The 20728-nt window shown below is 38.4% G+C and overlaps 1 protein-coding gene and 1 pseudogene across 1 annotated transcript; one reads left to right on the top strand and one right to left on the bottom strand.

The window, feature by feature from the left end:
• The first annotated feature begins 1874 nt into the window (after window positions 1-1874).
• On the top strand, window positions 1875-18935 carry LOC106086808 (uncharacterized). The gene is made up of 3 exons (XM_013251619.2): window positions 1875-1907; window positions 17144-17437; window positions 17505-18935. The coding sequence occupies exons 2-3, from the start codon at window positions 17432-17434 to the stop codon at window positions 18933-18935; spliced, it is 1437 nt and encodes a 478-aa protein (XP_013107073.2). The 5' UTR covers window positions 1875-1907; window positions 17144-17431.
• On the bottom strand, window positions 3730-5911 carry LOC106086809 (3-hydroxyacyl-CoA dehydrogenase type-2-like; annotated as a pseudogene).
• Window positions 18936-20728: the final 1793 nt, after the last annotated feature.

The raw sequence follows: 20728 nt of genomic DNA, 5'->3' as shown, positions 1-20728 counted from the left end.
TCAGTCAAATCGGACGAAAATTGCGCACTCTAGAGGCTCAAGAAGTCAAGACCCATGATCGTTTAATTGGCAGCTATATCAAAACATGAACCGATTTAAACCATACTTGGCACAATTGTTGGATATCATAACAAAACACGTCGTGCAAAATTTCATTCCAATCGGATAAGAATTGTGCACCCCAGAGGATCAAGAAGTCAAAACCCAAGATCGGTTTATATGGCAGCTATATCAAAACATGGTCCATTTACAATCTCAACCGACCTACACTAATAAGAAGTATTTGTGCAAAATTTCAAGCGGTTAGCTTTACTCCTTCGAAAGTTATCGTGCTTTCGACAGACAGACGGACGGACATGGCTAGATCGACATAAAATGTTACGACAATCAAGAATATATATACTTTATGGGATCTCAGGCGAATATTTCGAAAAGTTACAAACAGAATGACGAAATTAGTATATCCTTATCCTATGGTGGAGGGTATAAAAAAAATACTCCACTTAGTTAGCATTTTTCTACAAATTTTGACTTTGATGAGCCATAACTAAGCACCGGCTTAGCACTCTTTTCAATTATCTTATTCGGTAAGATATAATTTTTGCAATGAAAAATATAAACCGCGCCACAGTGTTTCGGCGGCACTGAATTGCTCTGAATGGTTTATGATCCTGCGCATCAAACACATATATATATAGTCCAAAGTAGCAGCTGTTTGCCAGTATTATTTTTCGCTTAATCTCAAAACTGGTGTCATTCGTTTCGGTTACAGCGGTGCCGAGGTAGATAAAGTTACTGACTGTCTCAAAGTTTGTGGTTCCCAACTTTCTTCATTTTCTTTATCTGCTCGGTTGTGCAATCCTTTTTGGGAGTTGAAACCATCCATTTCGTCTTATCTCCATTTACTGCCAGACCCATTTCACTGACTCTCTTTCGATTCTTTCAAAGGCTGCAGTTACTACTTCCGGTGACCGACCTATGATATCTATGTCGTCGGCATAGGCGACATTAGTTTGCCATATCTATTCACATATGCATCTCGTATAATCTTCTCCAACAGGATATTAAAGAGATCACACCGTAGGCTGTCTCCTTGTCTAAAACCTCGTTTGGTATTAAATGGTTCGGAGAGATTATTTCCTATTCTTACTGAGGAACGCGTATCAGCAAGTATCATCCTGCATAGTCTTATTAATTTTGCAGGGATACCAAACTCAGACATGGCTTGAAATACCTTTGAACGTAAAGTAGTATCGAAGGCGGCTTTGTAGTCAACAAAGAGATGGCAGGTGTTGATTTGTCCTTCTAGGGTCTTTTCCAGGATATGGCGCAGTGTGAATATCAGGTCCAGGGTGGATTTACGTCGGACACTAGCAGTGGGGTAAAATGTTCTTTCCATATCCTCAGCATGTTATCTGTGTCAGTTATCAGATTTCCTTCTTTGCAGGAGGATGTGCCTGCACCTAAGCCAACGGTTTGATGTTTAATTCTTTGGTAGAATTTTCGGACTTCGTTCTGACTCCTGTACATCTCAATTCGCTCACACTCACGTCTTTCCATTTCCTTTTTCATTCTGCTGAATAGACGTTTCTCCTCTCTCCTTTTCTCCCGATCTCTCCTTCATCTGGTGCGTTGCTAGTGATTGCTACCATCTCGACACTTGGAGGAGGCTTCCGGTACCCAAGTACGGATTTTGCGGCATTTTTCATGGAGTGGGCAATAGTTCGCCACTGCGCCATCATATCATCGGAACAAAGAGTGCTTTCATTAAGCAGTTGAGTCAATCGAGTGGAGTATGCCGCTGCCATCTATTGTATTTGCAGCTTTTCAATGTTCAGCTTCCGTGCAGTGTCAGATCGTACTTTCCTCGCCATGTTCAAACGGGTGCGAACCTTTGCTGCAACAAGGTAATGATCCGAATCTATATTCGCTCCACGGATCGATCGTATATCTAACACGCTGGATGAATGCCTTCCATCTATCACAACGTGATCAAATTGGTTTTTCGTGTTTTGATCGGGTTACAGCCATGTGGCTTTGGGAATATTTTTATGTTGAAATCAGGTACTACTAGCTACCATATTTTTTGCCGCGGCGAAATCTGTCAGCCTCAATCCATTTTTTTTTGGCTGCCATACATTTATTCGGAAAATGTATGGCATAATTAAACCTGTACTGTAATTAAGTGTGATTTTTTAGCTTTTATCTTTTTGGCAACACTGGTTAAACAGTTCACACACGTTTCGTGTTTTGTTTCACTGTCAAACATCTTCAGTTTGGTATATGATTGCAAAATTATTGAATTTTATTGTATTATCAAACTGCGTGCTTTGTTAAGAGAGTTTATCGCACGCTTCTTCCATTGAGCGATCTTGCATTTTTCTGAATTTTATGTGTTTTTTTTTTTTTTTGAAAAACTTTCCCACAGCTCCTAATAAGTCATTGAAAGTCGGGTTTAAAAGAAAATTTCATCAAAATTTTGTCTTTAATAATATTTATTGAAATTTCATTCAATTCATTACAAAAAGTTTAAGAAAATATCGTTTGAAAAGATGTTATTGAAATCTTTCTTTTAGAAAACATAATTTCGAGGGCCAGCATTTTATCTTTAGACAATATTTCATTGAAATTTTGTCTTTGGGAAAAAATATAATTGACATTTTGAAAAAAAAAATATTAAAATTTTGTCAGAGAAAATTTCATTAGAATTTTCTCATTAAAATTTTGTCTTTGGCAAAAATGTCTTTAAAAATGTTATCTTTACATGGAAAATATTTCATTTTGTTATTGGAATTGTGTCCAGATTAGACCAATGGGTTTTGTTTTTGTTTCTATTTAGAGCAGGAAAGCAAAATAGAAAGACTTTCAAAACGTTTAGACAAAATTTTGTGTTACAAATTGCAATTAGCAGGCAAAAAATTTTATTGAAATTTTGGCTTTAAAAATAATTTCTAGGTAGACCCAAAACTGGGCAAAAGTTTGTCTTTAGAAAATTTTTACTGAAATTTAACCTTAAAAAAATTCATTACAATTATTTTTTTTTAGAAAATTTTTCTCTTTAGAAATAATTGTAATGAAATTTTGTCTTCATAAAATTACAATTATTACAATTTTGACTCTAGGAAAAATAATTTTAAGGCTGCGTTGGTCTGATCTAATTATTGTCTTTATATTTAAAATGTTATAAATATGAAATTTACTCATTAAAGAAAATGTTACTGAAATTTTGTTTTTAGACTATATTTATTTTAAATTTCTTTAAAGGTTTCTAAAGACATTTTATTTGATGGCCACCGTGGCGTAGAGGGTTCAAATCATGGCGCGAACATCAGAAAAAAGTTCAGCGGTGGTTATCACTTTACTAATGCTGGCTACATTTGTGACGTATCCTGCTATGTTTAAAACTTCTCTACCAAGTGGTGTCGCTATGCGGCACGCCATTCGGCAAAAAAGGAGGCCTCTTATCATTGAGATTTCACATTATTGTTGACATTATTATCATTTATATGAGAGAAGTATCCCCAATTCCTAAATGGAAGGTTCATGGGAAATTTAGTAAGGACATTATATTTTTGAGTTTCCATACAAAGTGAAGCCACAAAGTTCTTGTATTATGATATTCTAAGCTTTTAATCGGGTGATGATTGCATGACAGACAAAGAACGTTTTTAAAAAGCACCTTTATAATTGCATTATAGCTAGGTTCGGTATTACTGAGAAGTTTAATCATCTCTGTTACAAAATCTGTCAAATTAAGTTTATTTTTAACAACATTGTAAGTTAAAACTTGTATTTGAACTAAATTTATTCAATAATACTCAAAGTTGGGAAATTCACAAATACTTTGAGCGAATAATAATTCATTACATTTGAAGAATACAGGCTTGTAGCAAGCGTTGAACTCAACACAGCAACATTTTTACATTGGGTTAATAAAAACGTTGTTTGCTATAGGAATATTGAACTCGTTGAGAAGAAACTTAAACCCAAGTTTATGAACTATTTGCCAATGATTACAGATGAGTAAAACTTGCTACTAATTAGCAATATTTCTTTGTTTTTATCAAATTTTGACCAAATTAAATTAAATTTTGCATATATAGCATAAAATTTGCATATAAAAATTTAATTTTTTTACTTAGGAGCTAAAACAAAATTCATGTGAAAATAAATGCGAATTACTGACAAAATGAAAAAGTGACATACGTAATTACAAAATGAAGCTGTAGAGAATTGAATCAAATGGCACAATGATTGCACCGCAATAACAGCATTTTGAATACATTTAGGATGGAGGGCACCACCAATGCGAATAGTTTCACCATTCATCAAGGGATTCTCATAGATGACTTGCACCAAGTGGGCATATTCGGAGGGTTCACCCAAACGTTGTGGGATTGGTATGGATTTGGCCAAGAAAATGCGAACCTTTTCGGGCAAAAAGCCAACATGGGTGTATTGGAGATACCAAGAGCAATGGTGAAGATGCGTATGCGTATTCCAAACGATGGGCAGCGTTTTTATTGAAGTTATAGGTGCACACGGCAGTTACAAATCCAAACGACCAAATTTGCTCTTAGCAGTTTTCAAGGTGGCCGTCACATTCTGCTCAGAGGTGACATCAACTGGTACGAAGACAACATTGTCATCCAGTTCCTTGGCGACATCATTGCCCTTCGATGAACCCAAATCGGCCACTATAACACAGGCCCCTGCTTGGCCAAGCGTTTCACGGTGAAACAGCCCAAGCCGGAAGCTCCACCAATAACCAAAGCAGCAGCGTTCTTAATCATTGTAAACGATTTTACAATTTGTTTATTAAAGCAATAGGAATTGATAACAATTTATAAATGGCTGCAAGGGGCAACACCGCTGGACACCGGTTGAATGATTGAACTCTGTTCGATTGGAAAAACTCTGAAATTTGGCTAATTTATTTGGAATAAGTGTTTTACTTTATTTTATACGCACTATTTTTCTGAGTGTAAGCTCCGGCTATGCCGAACATAATTCGCTCCTACTTGTTTTTAAAATATATCGTTAAATTTAAGATTTAATGCAAACGACCTGCAACATGCCAACAATCCCAAATATGTCAGGGCTTGTGGAGAATTAATTGTCCGTCCCTTCCGAAGATGTTATTACAAAATCACTTAATCTGCTTGCTGCTCGTATCAGGGGTCAGGTATCTGGACAAACAAACATTTTAATAGAAGTATTATACATATATTATTAATATAAAGATGATTGACAAAAGACCATAGGAAAACTAAAACAACAAACAAGCACAAACATTTTTTGTAAAAATATGCAAAAATTCATATAAATGCGTCGTATGAATGCGCTGTATTAAATATTTTTCTAATGCGCCCATCTCGTTTACATATGAATGGCAATATGATAACGTGAGTAGCAACATTTGGTGGAGTATTCAATTCATTGATATGGGAAACCTAAAAAAAGCTGGATTCAACCACTTACATCACAAGAAATGTCGGGACAGACAGTGTTGACCTTCGAGAAACCCACACACATAATATACCAACAATGATTTCTAATTTTGCAGTCTGTAGTCATAAAACCGATTCATAGCTGATTTTGATAATATACCTTTATTCGCCACAATTGTGAAGAATATTAAATGTATACATGTGGACACACTACGCATTTCTGACACATGTTTGGGGAACCCATTGTATCAGGATTCACTGAATAAGGTTAAGCCAATCGATCAGCCGACATACAATTTTTGGATCGAGGATGTCAACTTGTTCTCTTTTTACATTCATTATTTGTTTATGTTTTCTCCTATATGATGACATTTTCAATCGTCAGATTTGACATCCTTAATGATGTTTATGGGGCCTATCCACTTTGTGTTTTGCATGTGACCTAACCTTCTATTAGTGAATCCTGCCATTGTATGTTCTAATGACTTAATTGTACTTTAAATTGAAATTTTCTCGCATTGTGATTTTGACAAAGTTCCATATAGATTTCTCATATTTTCAAATGTATATTCATATACATCGTATATACCATATACATCGTATATAGCAAATACTATTTGGATCAAGCACACATCTTCTTATTTTCGAATTCACATCGGAAAACAATTATAAAACATTTTTTAGTGTAAAATTTCGTTATTACAAAAATTGTAGACCAATGTAATGTTTTATGTTGTGGTCTCCAAATAAATAAATAAAGCTCGTATAGTGCGCTAATCAAAACACACCTTAAGATCGAGACAACAATTTTCAAATGTTATCGGAAGACTATGTTTTGTTTCTTTTACGTTTTGTAAGTTCACGCCGATATACTGCTTGTATATCTTATTTAAAATACCAAAGTCGCCGCTTCATTTGCATTCTTCATATCGCAGCTGGTCACAGCAGAATCGGAAGTTAATTTTGAGCGTCTTATTAATGGCTAACTGAGGGAGGCATGAAGACCGTCAGAAATACGCAGAATATTGTCCTAGAAAGATCAAAGTAAAGAAGTTGGTTGCTTAATTTACAATTTTCGATATTAATATTTGTTATTAAATTAATTTAAAAATGTTATTTGAGTCTTTCATTCGAATAAAAGTTTAAAAACTTACCAGGTATTGAAATAGTTAAATAACCAGAAGTTCAAAACTATATATATATTTATTTGTTACTAAGTAGGCCATCACTGACTTTTTAATCCATAAGCCAAGCTCAAAATAAATTTTCAGGCATCTATATTTTCTGCACTCCTTCCCAAATTTCTGATACAAGTTTCCAAGTTCGGCTTATGGGACAATTGTTCGGTCATAGCTAAATAGTGTAAAAAAGTAAAGTATGTTTCAAGATGCTTTTCTCCACTTGGTCCTTCCATTGGAGTTTTGGTCGTTTCCTTTTGCGTTTAATATCAGGTTCATTAGAAATTACCTATTGGGTTGAGGCTTCTTTCATTCCGAAAACATGACCTAGCCAACGTAATAATATATTTAACAATGCCAAGGTCATTACACAGCTTGTGCATCCCGTTCATACGACGTCGGTAATTTCCATAAACGATGATTGTTTCAAAAATCTAACGAAAAATCTTTCTCTCAAAAACGTAAAGAACAGTCTTCTTTCACAAGAATCCACCTAGTGGGAAAAATAGTAAGGTCTGCCTAAATCAGGCCTGATAACAGCGCTTCAAAGCCTTCTAACAGAAGGACCGTATGCCTTCTAAAATAAAGCCTTGCAACTTCTAAAAGTTTGACAAGGGTTGTCTCTACCGTCTTTACTTATTCCTTCTGAAGTACCCCATAAAACATATTGGACTCATGTGAGTGTCTATTGAACTTGTGATATTTTAAAGCAGTAATTCTGTCCTTGTTGAGGCCATATAAATATTTACCGTGAAAGGCAAGCACTAATCAGGCAATGCGACTTAATGTTAAAAAGATATAAACATGGAATTAGGCGACCAGACCTCACGGATGCAAAACAAAGAATAATATCAGGCCTCCAAGTCGCCGCTTTTTCCCGCTGGGCATGTATTTGAGCCTCCGACGAAGCCAGTAGGGTGCCCGGCTCTAGAAGTCTGGCCCATAATATCGATGCAGGCAGCATAGGCGAGAAGCAACTTTGTTTGCAATCTTCCAAAATAAGTGGCTCCAAGACCGTATATCTGGAGGTCAATATGGCTACTATATCTAGATGGGCTCCGATCTTCACCATATTCTATAAACAGGCTATACCAAAATATGATCCCATCTAGACCATACTCGGTACGGATGTCTATGGGTCCAACACAACTCAGTGAAATGGGGTAATAAATGCGCCTTTTAAATAAATGCTCCCAAGGAGATCCCAAATATATATCAATTATATCCAAATACAATCCGATCTAGACTTAGGTCGGTACGGGTGTCGAGTAGCCTAATACAATGACTGTTCAAAATTTTAGCGTAATCAGATAACAAGTGCGCCTTTTATGGACCTAATACCCTAAATCGTGAGATCGGGGTATATGACAGCAATATCCAAATATAGTCCCATCTAGGCCGAGGGACCTAACTTAGCTAGCGAAATCAGGAAATAAATGCGGATTGTATGGGCCTCCTTACATAGGGAGATCGGTCTATATGGGAACTATATCAAGACATAGTCCGATATAGCCCATTTTCAAACTTTACTACCTATAAACAAAAAAAAAAGAATTTGTGCAAAGCTTTATATCAAGATCTTTATTTCTAAGACTGTCTCAGCTTTTGACGAAAGGGGTTTTATAGGAAAGAGCAATTTTTGGGAAGTGGCCATATTTTGATATCATATTCGCGTTCTATTTTCAAATTGCTTCCACATAAAACCCTTATCATTCCTATCAATCTACTTTGCAATTAGAAAGGGACAGTAGAGCGTGCCGACAAATTTTGATACGTGCTTCGTATTCTACTCCAAAATTGATTTTATTTGAGTCCCATATTGTCCAAATCGGTCCACTCTTAACTCTAGATAGTACTTTTGGGGTAAGGGATAGGATGCACCTCGCCGCCGATGCCCATTCGTCCTACACAATCTGGAAACATTTCCAGAAAATCGGTTTAGCCGTTTTGGAGTCTATTCGGATCGAATTCAGACCAACACTAATTAATTTTTTTATATTATCTACTTTCAAAATCATATTTCAAAGCTACCACTTGGGGTAGCACATTTTTAAAGTTCCGCTGGTCGTTCTTGTGTCTATCCCAATTTGAGGACAAAAGGTGTACTCTACTGCCAAAGACCTTTTATTGCTGTCCTATTATATCCTGATCGGGCTTCATATATTATTTTTAATTCCTTTTTGTTTTGGGTAGGATGGGGGAAGGGGGATTGCCCCCACGTCCTTTCATTTGTGTACAATGTGTTCTCAGTCGTCCAACATGACAGTTTGGTGTTGTTTATATTGGGAGGAAAGGGTCGGTCCCCCATTTATTTGAGTCCTTTATTGTCGCGATCTACACGTCCTGCTGAACGGTGGGATGTGACCCAGATACTTGGATCCGATCGAACTACACGTCCCATTGAAGGGTATTTAGTGGGTGGGCCGGGACCAGACTCTGCCAAATGTATACATCAGATTTGTAGTCAACTCCCAAAAAACTTTCATTTGATATCCATTTTGTGACATTGGACATTCATACCCAAATTCTTATAACAAATGTGTACTCAACTCCCAAATACCTTTCATTTGATACCCATATTTTCCCAATCGGAAAATATGTTGTTTTGGGGGGTTTGGGGGTGGTGAGGCAACTCCGACACCAAGGAATAAATTTGTAATCAGATTCTTACTGTACTTTTAAATACTTTTCATTTGATATCCATATTGTCCCAATTGGTAAATATGCCCTACTGGGAGTGGCTTAAAGTCTATAACATTGATCCTCATGTGGTAGCTGTCTATAATGACTGTATATGATTATAACTTACTTTACTAAAAACTATAACTTACTTTATAGTTTTTAGAGCGCACATCAAGCCGATTACTGGCTTAGGTGTATGTCCACAATCGCATGCGGTGGATTAATATCTGCACCCTCTTTTCAACCTAATCTAACCATACGAGCGACTCATATATAAGGTCCTTAATACACCATACGTTTTGCCAACTGCCGAGTTATATGATTCGCCCATGATAATTTATCATTAAAAACTACGCCAAGATTACTCGCTGAGGTCACCATTTCGATCGCAAAACCATTAATTGCAATGTTAAGATTTAGCGGCAATATTGTGTGATATCTGTAAATGGCTATGCATTTTGACTTCGAGGGATTCAATAGAAGGCCATTCGCTTTTGCCCACGCATTAATACTGTCAAGGTCGTTATTCACACGAACTACGGTATCGTTTATTTTCTCAGCAGACGTGCTTATATACATACAGTTGAACATCATCGGCATACATATGAATACTACAACTCTGCTACTAATATTGAATTTTGTTGGACACCGCGTGAAACTGCAAGGCATCTAGAATTACGATTTCCAACTGATACAGATTGGCTACGATTAGAAAGATAAAAAAGAATCAGATTTGTTGAAGATTCGGAAAATTTAAAAAAATGTTTAAGGCAGAGAATTTTGGGGTTAACACACAACTCTCAGTCCCAAATGCCTTTCATTTGAGTCTTATATAGCCATGATCGGGTAAAATTCCCATTTGGGGGCCTTTTGGGGGTCGGGCGACCCGCAAATGCTTAGACATCATTTTCTATGTCATATTGGTAATATTCTTCCGAATATCTTTCATTTCCCATATTGATATGTACGTCCAATATATTTGTATATATAACGAGGGAGGGTCCGCCCGCTTCCAATATCAACAAATTATATGGCCAATTCCTCCTTCCTGCCCATATTCGTAATCTACTCCCGAATACCTTTCATTCGAGTTCCATATTGTCATTATCGTCCAATATGCCTATTTGAAGAGTTTTGGGGTCGGGGCAGCCCCCTAGGTACTTGGACCCAAATTTTAATATCAAATTTGTATTCTACTCATATTCATTTGAAAGGTATTCGGGATAAGGGGGAGGGTCCGCCCCTTTGAGATATTAAAAAATTATATAGCCTATTGCTCCTTCCGGACCATTCCCCACAATCTGTGAAAATTTTAAGGAAATCGGTTCAGCCGTTTTTGAGTCTATACGAAACAAACAAATTTACAAACCCACAAACAAATGTAGCTTTCTTTATTATAAGCCGTAAAAGCAAAGTATTGGCGTATCTGGAGTATGAGCGAAAAAATAACAAACACCAGTCATAAACAAAATTCCCTCAAACAAAAGGAGAATAAAATAACTTTAATAATATCTTAAGAAAATCTATTTTTTTTTTATTTACACGATTTTTAATAGTAAATTAATTTGTTTATTAAATTTAAAGCCGATTTTTATTTCAGAAGACAATTCTTTAGTAGGCAACAAAGAAAATATGAGAATTAAGGCATTTTCTACCTTTATTCTTGATATATAAAACATGTTATTCGGGATTTCAGCTAGTTTTTCTTTACATATAAATTAATTTAACGCCATGCATTTGTAAATTATTATTAAATTTAAAATAAATTGTGCTCACTGAAAGGGAATGCAAGTTCAATTTAATGTCGTAACATAACTCAAATTCAATATTTCACCAATTATAAGCAGATCTCAATTGGTAATTAAAACTCTTTCAGAGTTTATTTGGCTTTATTTCGCTGTTATATCGGCTTGTTGTGCGCTCTTAGTACTAAAAAAAGTAACCTCGAAAAAGAAAATCTAAGTTAGGAGTTCCATGCAACTTACAAAATCCTTAATTGTTTTCCATGTCACACCCCTAAGTTGGTGTGTCGGTATCTGTTAGACGCGAAATCCGGGCGATATCATAGGAAATGTTTTAACGTCTCATCATCTTCCCTACACATGGTATCACTTGACTCACCGATTTTACATAAGTGAACACGTAATCCTATGTAACCCGTTATGATTCCGAAAGCTATACTAACCTCCTTCATTGTTCCTTTCAGTAATAGCCTCGTTTTCTCACGATCTGGATCTCCCCATAGGATTTTCGCCGTCCTATTGACTGTTTCGGTGTTACACAGGGTTACTTGCGCATTCGTCGCCCACGCTTTTAACTCGGACTGCGTCGACCCGAAGGGCTTCGGGTCAACCAAGTTTATTGATGGCATTTCCGGCCTTCACAGCCAAATTGTCAAACGATGCGGATCGTGCTATCCTCAGAGAAGGCGTTAATCTCCTTCTTGCATTCCAACACTGTTCGTGCGCTTACCGTACTGGTTTTTATTGGCCTTATGGCCTGTTTACTGTCCGTAAAGAAGTTCATACTCGACGTCCCTGCGTTAACACCACACCACTTCACGCATTCCGTGATCGCTCGGATCTCCGCCTGCAGGACCGTATTATGGTCAGGCAGTCTATAAGAGATTTCAGTCCCTGGGTTCTCAATGTAGACCCCCAGGCCCACTCTGTCCTCTAGCTTTGATCCATCCGTGTAACATGATATTCCAGATGGCAATACTAGGGTTCCGTCAATCCAAGACTGTGCCGCTGGCAGCAGTGTCTCGATCGGAAAACTCGTTCATGTCTTCCAGGATTCATATCGTCGCCTCGATTATACCGCGATGGTATGAGCTGCTCCCATCCTCAATCCATGCTCCAATCGCCTTAAGTCTCATAGCCGCAGTGGCTGACTCGCACTTAATCTATAAGTTAATGGGTCAGACATCTAGAATAGTCTCCAGTGTCCAGGTCTAATCATGCTCCTGCAGAGCCAGTGGGCTATTTTCGGTTTCAGACCTCATTTCAAGCCTACGGCCCGTCTACATAGTGCCCAACATCCGTAAGCCTTCTCGGTATGCTCCTGATTGTGACACTTCCAATTCAGTTTCCTATCCAAGATTACACTTAAGTATTTGACCTTGTCTTATTGGGGAAACGTGGTGAGTTAAATTAGACCACCTTTGTCTTCCTCGTGAAAAGGCAAATTTCATTCTTCTATGGGTTGACATTGAGACCCCAAACATGTGCTATCTGCAAGACCCTTTCGGCCCTTCTGCATAGCCGGTTCGCATCCTTGCCCCTTCGAAGTATTATAACATTGTTTGCATAGCAGACGGGTTCAGATCCATCCTCTTTCAGCATCCGTAATACGTCATTTATAATGTTCACCCATAGGAGTGACGTGCCCTGTGTCACTTTCTCTCTTATATTTATGTCATGGAACACACAATTTATCCATCTGTTCCTTAGCATATGGTTTATCCAGTCTTTAAGGACCGGGTCCACCCTGTACTGGTCTAATGATTGGATCAGTCTGTCAGTCCGCACATTGTAAACAGTCCCCTCGATGTCAACACTTACCGCCAGTGTGTACGTTTTGGCTTCGAAGGATTCTTCTATTTTATGCACAACGTCATGCAGGGCAATCTCCACCGACCTTCCCTTGACATGGTGTTTGTATTTGAGCAGTTCGCTGGATGTTCTACTCTTTATCATTGTGTCCACAATTCGTTCCATGGTTTTGAGTAGAAATGACGTAAGGCTTATAGGTCCGAAGGCCTTTGGTGTCGCATAACTTGCCTTGCCGGGCTTGGGTTTAAATAACACGTTGCCTCCTGCCAGGCTTTCGGTCACGCTGTGAAAATATTGGTCAGGAGCGCCAGATAGTCTGCCTCATTCTGTAGTAAAGCCGGAAATATTCCATCTGGTCCGAGTGACTTAAGTGGTTTTAAGCTCCTCATGGATTCCTTCACCATAAATTCCGGAATTATATACCTTCGATCAACATCATTATTCCAAGATTCCGGTGTCTCCGTAAGTCCCGTTGTATCCTGTAGAAAATGGGTTTTCATCAAAAGCCTCAACATGTCTTCCGTTGTTTCTGCTCTCACTCCCATATCGTCTATTAAAGTTTCAGTTTGGACATGGGTTTTTGAGAGAAACCTTTTATCTTGGCGGCGTCGTTAACGCTATCGACCTATTCAAAGAAAGCTTCCAGGAGGCATGATTGCCGCTCTGTTAAATTTTATTGTATTCCTTGTGTATTTCGTGTGTAATACACATTCCAATAAAATAATAAATAAATAAAACAAAAAATAGTTGTTGTTGTTTTCGCACATTTAAATACCTATTTTGGGATGGGTACTTCTTTATCGCGTAAATGTTACCAAACAATGTATTTGAACTTCTTTTTGTGGTTTTTGTACCTGGCAGCCATTTGTGTGTTGCTCTAATTTTTGTCATTGGACATAACAGAATTTTTGGACTAAAAGTAAAATATTAAAAATTGTCACTTTCCGGGTTTACCATCCGCACTCAACCGAACTGCTCAATATACTGACGAGCACACAATTGCAATTATTTGTAAGCCCATGGGCCTGCTTGGGATTTTTTGTATACGTACAAGGTAATGTGCAATAATCTGACTATTTTTCCCAACCACCGGTCTACAGCTTAAATACTCACTCTTTCTCTCTAGTAGGAGAGACACTAGAGAATAATTATTGGTCCGGTACACGAATAATCGTTTGCGGATATCGAAGCACTTTTGCAATTAAAAAGTTTTTGGATTTACAACAAAAGATCCTTTTACCGTACACCAAGCTGCTAAAGAGTTTACAATAAACAAAGTTAGTTTCGTTCAATAATGCTAAGTTTTATGCTAACATTTGATATGTTGGAGCGAAACGTTACTTCTTGATAAAAAGTATTTTGTTTGTCGTAAAAAAGTCACAAACGTTTGATTATTTGCGTGTGAGCAAATTCTCCGACTCCAACTCCGCAACACTGGCCAAGACACTCCAAATTCGTGCACGCCAGAAAAACCATTGTCACTTTATATCGACGGCAGATACACAAAACAAATTTCCGGATGATAAAAATTAAGCTAATCCATGGGGCTTGAAAGTTGGTGACCTCGAGTATATCAAATTTTGAATTGCGCAAAAATCTCGTGTAATATACCTTCAATATCCATACATATAATTCTTTCATATATACAAATATTGTCAAGATCGGATCGTATTTGGAAATAGTAGCCATGTGGTCCGATCATCCAAACATAGGTCTTGAACTCAAAAAAAGTATATGTGTTATCCGATTTCGTTAAAATTCTAGTATTGTATTGTATCTGATCTCTCTTCATCCTTGAGGAATATGGATCAGAAGTGATTATAGTTAGTTATATGTCTGTCCTTTATACATTGCACTTAGCCAAGAATACCATTTTTCACAGTTGTTTTTCATTTTCCGAAAAAAATTGCATTTTATATTTTGCACTCCATGTTCTGGTTTTGCTAACCGTAACGGGCTGTACATACTAAAAATAGGCTTTCATGGTTATTATTAGAGGTGTGTCGTGAGTAGTCGTGTCACGAGGAATCTCGCGTGAGTCAAGTGATTCGTGAGTGAGATCCAAATCTAACCACGTGGTCGTGCGTGAGCGTGATTGAATAAGAAGCGAAAATATAGACTCAAAACGCTAATAACGATTCACGAGAAAATCATGCAATCTTGCAAATTTCCAAATTAGCAAATTTTGCACATTAACATTCCACTAAGGAACATTCTATTCTGCTATCGAAAAATTCGCTAACATTTTTAATTACTTTGCGAGCGAAATTTCGCAGCAATCAAATGTTTTTGTTTCCATTCCAAAACACCTTTTTTATCTGCACTGTATCTAATTTATTTTTTTGTTATTGGAAGAAAAAAAAAACTGACCATTATAAACGATAAAAAAACAAAAATTTTACCGGAAATGGAAGCCATTATGGTTTCAAGAGTTTCCAATATATTTTTTACCATTTTCGTCACTATAATCAGAATACTACTTGTTCGCCTATTTCTCTGCTACTTTTCGCAGACTTTTGCAAAAAAAAAATATTATTCGCTTCATGGAAAAATATTATTTCTGTCATGAATTTTTAACGGTGGTTATTCCCTCACTAAGCACCTCGGTAGCTGAGTTGGTACCATTGTGGGGGTTGTGGCTCTGATTCCCACAAGAGCCTTTGATCTGTCACTACTGTGGTATCACAATGGACAATGACTTGCACTTACGAGGTTTTCAGCATGTTCAAGTTTTCCTGTCAATAGGGCAACTCATTCTCATAATACTCCTTTGCTATTTATATCACGAAGTTCCTTTCGCATAAAGGAAATTGTGCTCCACACTCGCTACCACAATTTGAGTTTACCGCTAGCACATACCTTAGCATTATTCAGCAATTCAACTCATTCCCAGAAGGTTTGCCAGGTCCTGTATTGGAGTTATATTTGCCGTTGCATGGCTACCTACATTGACCCAAGTCCCAAAGGCTTATCAAAAAACTTGAGAGCGAAGCACTTATTACTATGTATTCTCTACAATCCTGAATGTTTTTTAGATATAAGGTTGGATCAGTATTGCCGTAAAGCCCTGGTTCAGGAGTTTTCGTCGGAACTGCGAACTAGTTCCATATTGGCTAACGGTATCTGAGGGAGCCATTCAACCAGACGAGGTTTCACCATTCTGAAACATCTCTTCCAAGTGGTTTCGCTATGCGGAACGTTGTTCGGAATCGGCATAAAAAAGATGGCCCCTTATCACTGAGCTTCTTTAAGTCTAGGCCACATTATTTTGGAGTGTTTACAACCACCCTTTGCGACCATCTGTCATTCGTTGACCTTCGGGCCTGATCCTGAAAAACTAGCTTTAATGTCGGTAGAGGCATACCTACAGATTCCAGTTCCCCTAGAATGTGTCAGGTAGGTCCTAGTCTTGGAAGTTTGCCTGCTCTACAATTCCCAGGTATATCTCTGTGACCCGGCACCCAGAACAGATGAATTTTGAACTGTTCAGCCCTCGCGTGGAGAGATCTGCGACAGTCGAGAGCGGTTTTTGAATTCCGAAATGCGCTTTCCAGGGTTTTAATAGCTGCCTGGGATTTGATATCTGAGAAGATATGTATGCCAATCGTCGTATGACATTATATCTTAGCCATTTCACCACATCTTTCAATCCCATGGCAGCCGTGTCGGATTGACACGATGTAGTCCTACATCGGCAAGGGCTGCCGCCTCGGTGTACGACACACTGCTACAACAACAACCACTTCTTTAATTGCAAGGATCTCCTATTAATAATACTAAAGGTATTAGGGCTTACCGTTTAAGAAATTTTTAAAAGGGGCAAAAAGGTTTTTCTTAAAATCTTTTTTATGTTTATTTCACTACACTCAACATTTCAACGAATTCTCATCCTGACCCTTAAATGGGTCAATTATTCAATTAGTTATTGAAATCGACTTTCCTACAGTGGCAATTTCTGTTTTGACTTTTTCAAAAGTTGTAGCTGCAGCTCGCAGCGTTCGACTCATGATGTAGGCCGCTATAAATTAATTTATCATGACAAAATTAAGTATGCATTACTTTAGTATGAATCATTCTCCATCTAATTTTATTTAGAGAATAACGTTCAATAAGATCCCATTTTAAAATTCGGGCATGTGTATTCCCAGTGAGTTTCACATCAACGATCATATTTTCTTTAAATTAATGGATATATAAAATGACCATTCATAAGCGAGCAGGAGATGTTTAACACCATTGTGCTTTAATTTTTTTAAATGTAACACATCGTATCTTTCAGTTGGTGATTGCATTGTTGTATCTAAAACTTTAGAGAGCGCGTACGCATGTGCTTTGCCATTCGGTCAATGAAGCACAAGGCAATACAGCAGCAGTGCCTATGCAAGAGAGAAAACTATGGTTTGCAACCTTTTCGCCGTCTATCTTGACTTAACTTCGTATATGGTCTCGTATAAAAAGTCATGGCCCTCGGTCACTTGGCGGCATTTAATTAAGAGAACTAACCCTACACAGACACTTTTTTGGATTACTGCGTTGACCTGTAACATTCAAGCCGAGGTTCAGCATAATGAAGGTATGTGTGACCTTGTGGTCTAAGCAAGCGGATGTATTTTAAAAAATCAAACCATGGTTTATTACAGGTTTTCGTGTGTTTTTGTGCCTTAATGGCCGTGGCCAATGCAGGAATATTAAATTTCGGCGGTGGAGGAAGCGGTGCAACTAGTGGCGGTTATGGAGCTTCCGCAGGCGGCCATAGCCATGGACATACTGGTGGTGGCAATAAAGTATACAAAGTGAAATTCGTATCTGGATCTTCTGGCGGTGGACACAATGGTGGTGGTGGCTTCAGTGGTGGTGGTTCTGCTGCTCATGGTGGTGCAAATGAAGTTATTAAAGTAATTCATCAGCATTCGTCTGCAGCTGCCAATGGTGGCGCAGCAGCAGGTGGCCAAGGCGCATCTGGAGCTTCTCAAGTAATTAAGGTTATTCACCATGGTTCAGCAGGCGGCACTAGTGTTGGACATTCAGCTGGTCATGGACATGGTTCTGGAGCTGGTCATGCTCCCGCCAAGATCGTCAATGTTTACCATTCGTCGAGCGGAAACAGTGCAGCTTCGGGTGGTGCAGGCCATCATCACAGCCAAGGTGCTGCAAAAGTTATTCGTGTAATTCATGAAACAGGCCCGCAATCCCAAGCTCAATCTTTTGGCGGTGGGCACTCTTCCGCATTCTCCCAATCCGCTGGCGGTCCAGTATCTTCATACGTTCCACCTGTTTATCAACCAGAACAACTGAATGTAAATGGTCCAGCCTACATTCCACCTGATCAGCAGCAGGCGCCACCAAGCTTCAATGGTCCTGCCCCACTTGGTGGTCCAACTGCTTCTTATATTCCACCTGTTCAGCAGCAAGCACCGCTGGGTTTCAGTGCTCCTGCCCCAAGCTTCAATGGTCCTGCTCCTGGCTTCAACGCACCAACTACTGCTTATATTCCCCCTGTCCAGCAGCAAGCACCTCAAGGTTTCAATACTCCCTCTACAGGCGTTAGTGGACCCGCTTTTCAGCAGCAAGCACCTGCCGGGTTCAGTGCTCCTGCCCCAAGCTTCAACAACCCTGCACCTAGCTTCAATGCTCCAACCTCTGCTTATATTCCACCTGTCCAGCAGCAGGCACCTCAAGCTTTTAATTCTCCTGCCCCAGGCTTCAATGGACCTGCTCCAGGTTTCAGTGGTCCTTCTCCTGGTTTCAATGGTCCTGCCCCTGGATTGAATGCTCCTGCTCCAACATCCTCTTATATCCCACCTTCATATCAATCTGCTCCTGCTCCAACATCCTCTTATATCCCACCTTCATATCAATCTGCTTCAGCTCCATCTTCTGCATTTACCCCTCCCGTTCCAGAGTTGTCATACGTTCCACCACCACCAGAGCCAGCACCCGTTTTCCATTCACAATATAACGCCCCCAATTCACAGTATAATGCACCTGCGCCTTCTGGCTTATATGAAGCTCCTGCATCGGAATACACGAATCACCTACCTGCTTCAAATTATGGTGCACCAAATTATTAAAGAGAACTTTCTTCTTATTTCCTTGTGTAGAAATTTGGTAAGATAGAAACTCGTTCATGACCATATACTATGAAAAATAACGCATCCACACATTCGCGTCCACCTCATTTTGTACCTGCCCTGTTACACACCTAGAATAGTAAATTTATTATACAATTGTTTAGTTTTTAAGCGTTAAAATAAATCCACAAAAATTAACTTAATCAAAATTTTTGTTTTAGCTTTTATCTTTAAAACAATATTAACTACCTGAGCATAGTGTTTTCTTTGTAGATACGAGAATGGTAATTTTCAAAAGTGTTGAATAGTAGAATATAAAATTTGTATAAGCCATCTCGCAACCATCACGTTCTAGTAAGACTATACGTAATTATTGTAAATATGCAAAATGCAAATATGGCAAAAAACACCACGCAAAGTTAGTTTGCTTATTTCGAATTTACATTTATTGACTTTTGAAGGAAACCCATTTCCAATTATTTAGCTTTTAGACAACGATGAAGATTTCTTGTACATTTATTTAAATTTTTAAAAATGTTAGTTTGAAAAACAACAACATTGGTCGACAAAACAACTACGAAATTTGTTAATTTTCCTGCAACAATTTATTCTGATTCTCAGCGATCGAAAGTAACAATTTTTTGTTGAAAGGCACTCTTTGCAAGCCAAAGGCACTCTAAGCAAGATAAAAACCATTTAACCAGCCGCCACATGTACTTTGCTGCACAGCTTCAGAGTCAGTGTTGGTGTTTTTATTGTCTTTGTTCGGCTTCGCGCTACTTGTCTCGTTCGTTTTACTACGGTCTCTTTTTTCTGCCACTCTCTCTACTATTACCCTTAAAAACAATTTCAATAAGGAGGATGGCACTCATGATCTCATGTTTGGTAGTCTTGCAGGCATCCTCTAGCCTACCGACACCATCTTCGTTATAATAAAATAACTCACAGAATTAAGTTTCTCAATTAGTTAAATTAAAAAAAAGTAGTAAAAACCACCGTAGCTCAGAGGTTAGCATGTCCGCCTATGACGCTGAACGCCTAGGTTCAAATCCTGGCGAGACCTTCAAAAAAAATTTTCATCGGTGGTTTTTCCCTCCTATTGGTGGCACTAAAACTTCTCTCCAAAGAGGTGTCGCACTGCGACACGCCGTTCGGACTCGGCTGTAAAAAGGAGGCCCCTCATCATTGAGCTTAAACTTGAATCGAACTGCACTCATTGACATGTGAGAAGTTTGCCCCTGATCCTTAGTGGAATGTTCATGGGCAAAATTTGCATTTTTGCAGCAAAAAACACCTATGTACGTTCGCCACAACTTCATGTTACTGCTGCAGCTGGCAATATGGACTAAGATATCCCGTCAAATTAAAGCTCCACAAAAGAAATTCAACAACAGGTTATGACTTCAAACCACGAAACAGAAGTAAGTCATGACGCAGCGATTGGTGTTGGTACTATAACCGGTTTTTGAAAAAGCAACCAAATCCGTATCCCCGTGCTTATTCGCAAAAAACTAGAGGGCCATTCGGAAGTTGGTACAATTCCGGATGACAGTGGTATCTCGTGTCGCCTTTTTGTTGAGGATAAGCTTTCTAATAGACAATTTTTAGTTTATACCGGGGCTGATTTATCTATAATTCCTCCGATTCCTCCGAGCTTCAAAACTGCAAAAATGTTCAGCTGTGGTATTAAAATTTTGGCTGCAAATGGTTCTCCAAGTCATACTTTCGGTCAGAAAATTATCTATTTAGATTTTGGATTACACAAAACATTTTCTTGAACCTTCATTATAGCA

The sequence above is a fragment of the Stomoxys calcitrans genome, chromosome 4, assembly GCF_963082655.1.
Source record: "Stomoxys calcitrans chromosome 4, idStoCalc2.1, whole genome shotgun sequence".
Classification (NCBI taxonomy): domain Eukaryota; kingdom Metazoa; phylum Arthropoda; class Insecta; order Diptera; family Muscidae; genus Stomoxys; species Stomoxys calcitrans.
The sequence above is the reverse complement of the archived record's forward strand: the minus strand, read 5'-3'. Positions and strand labels throughout refer to the sequence as shown.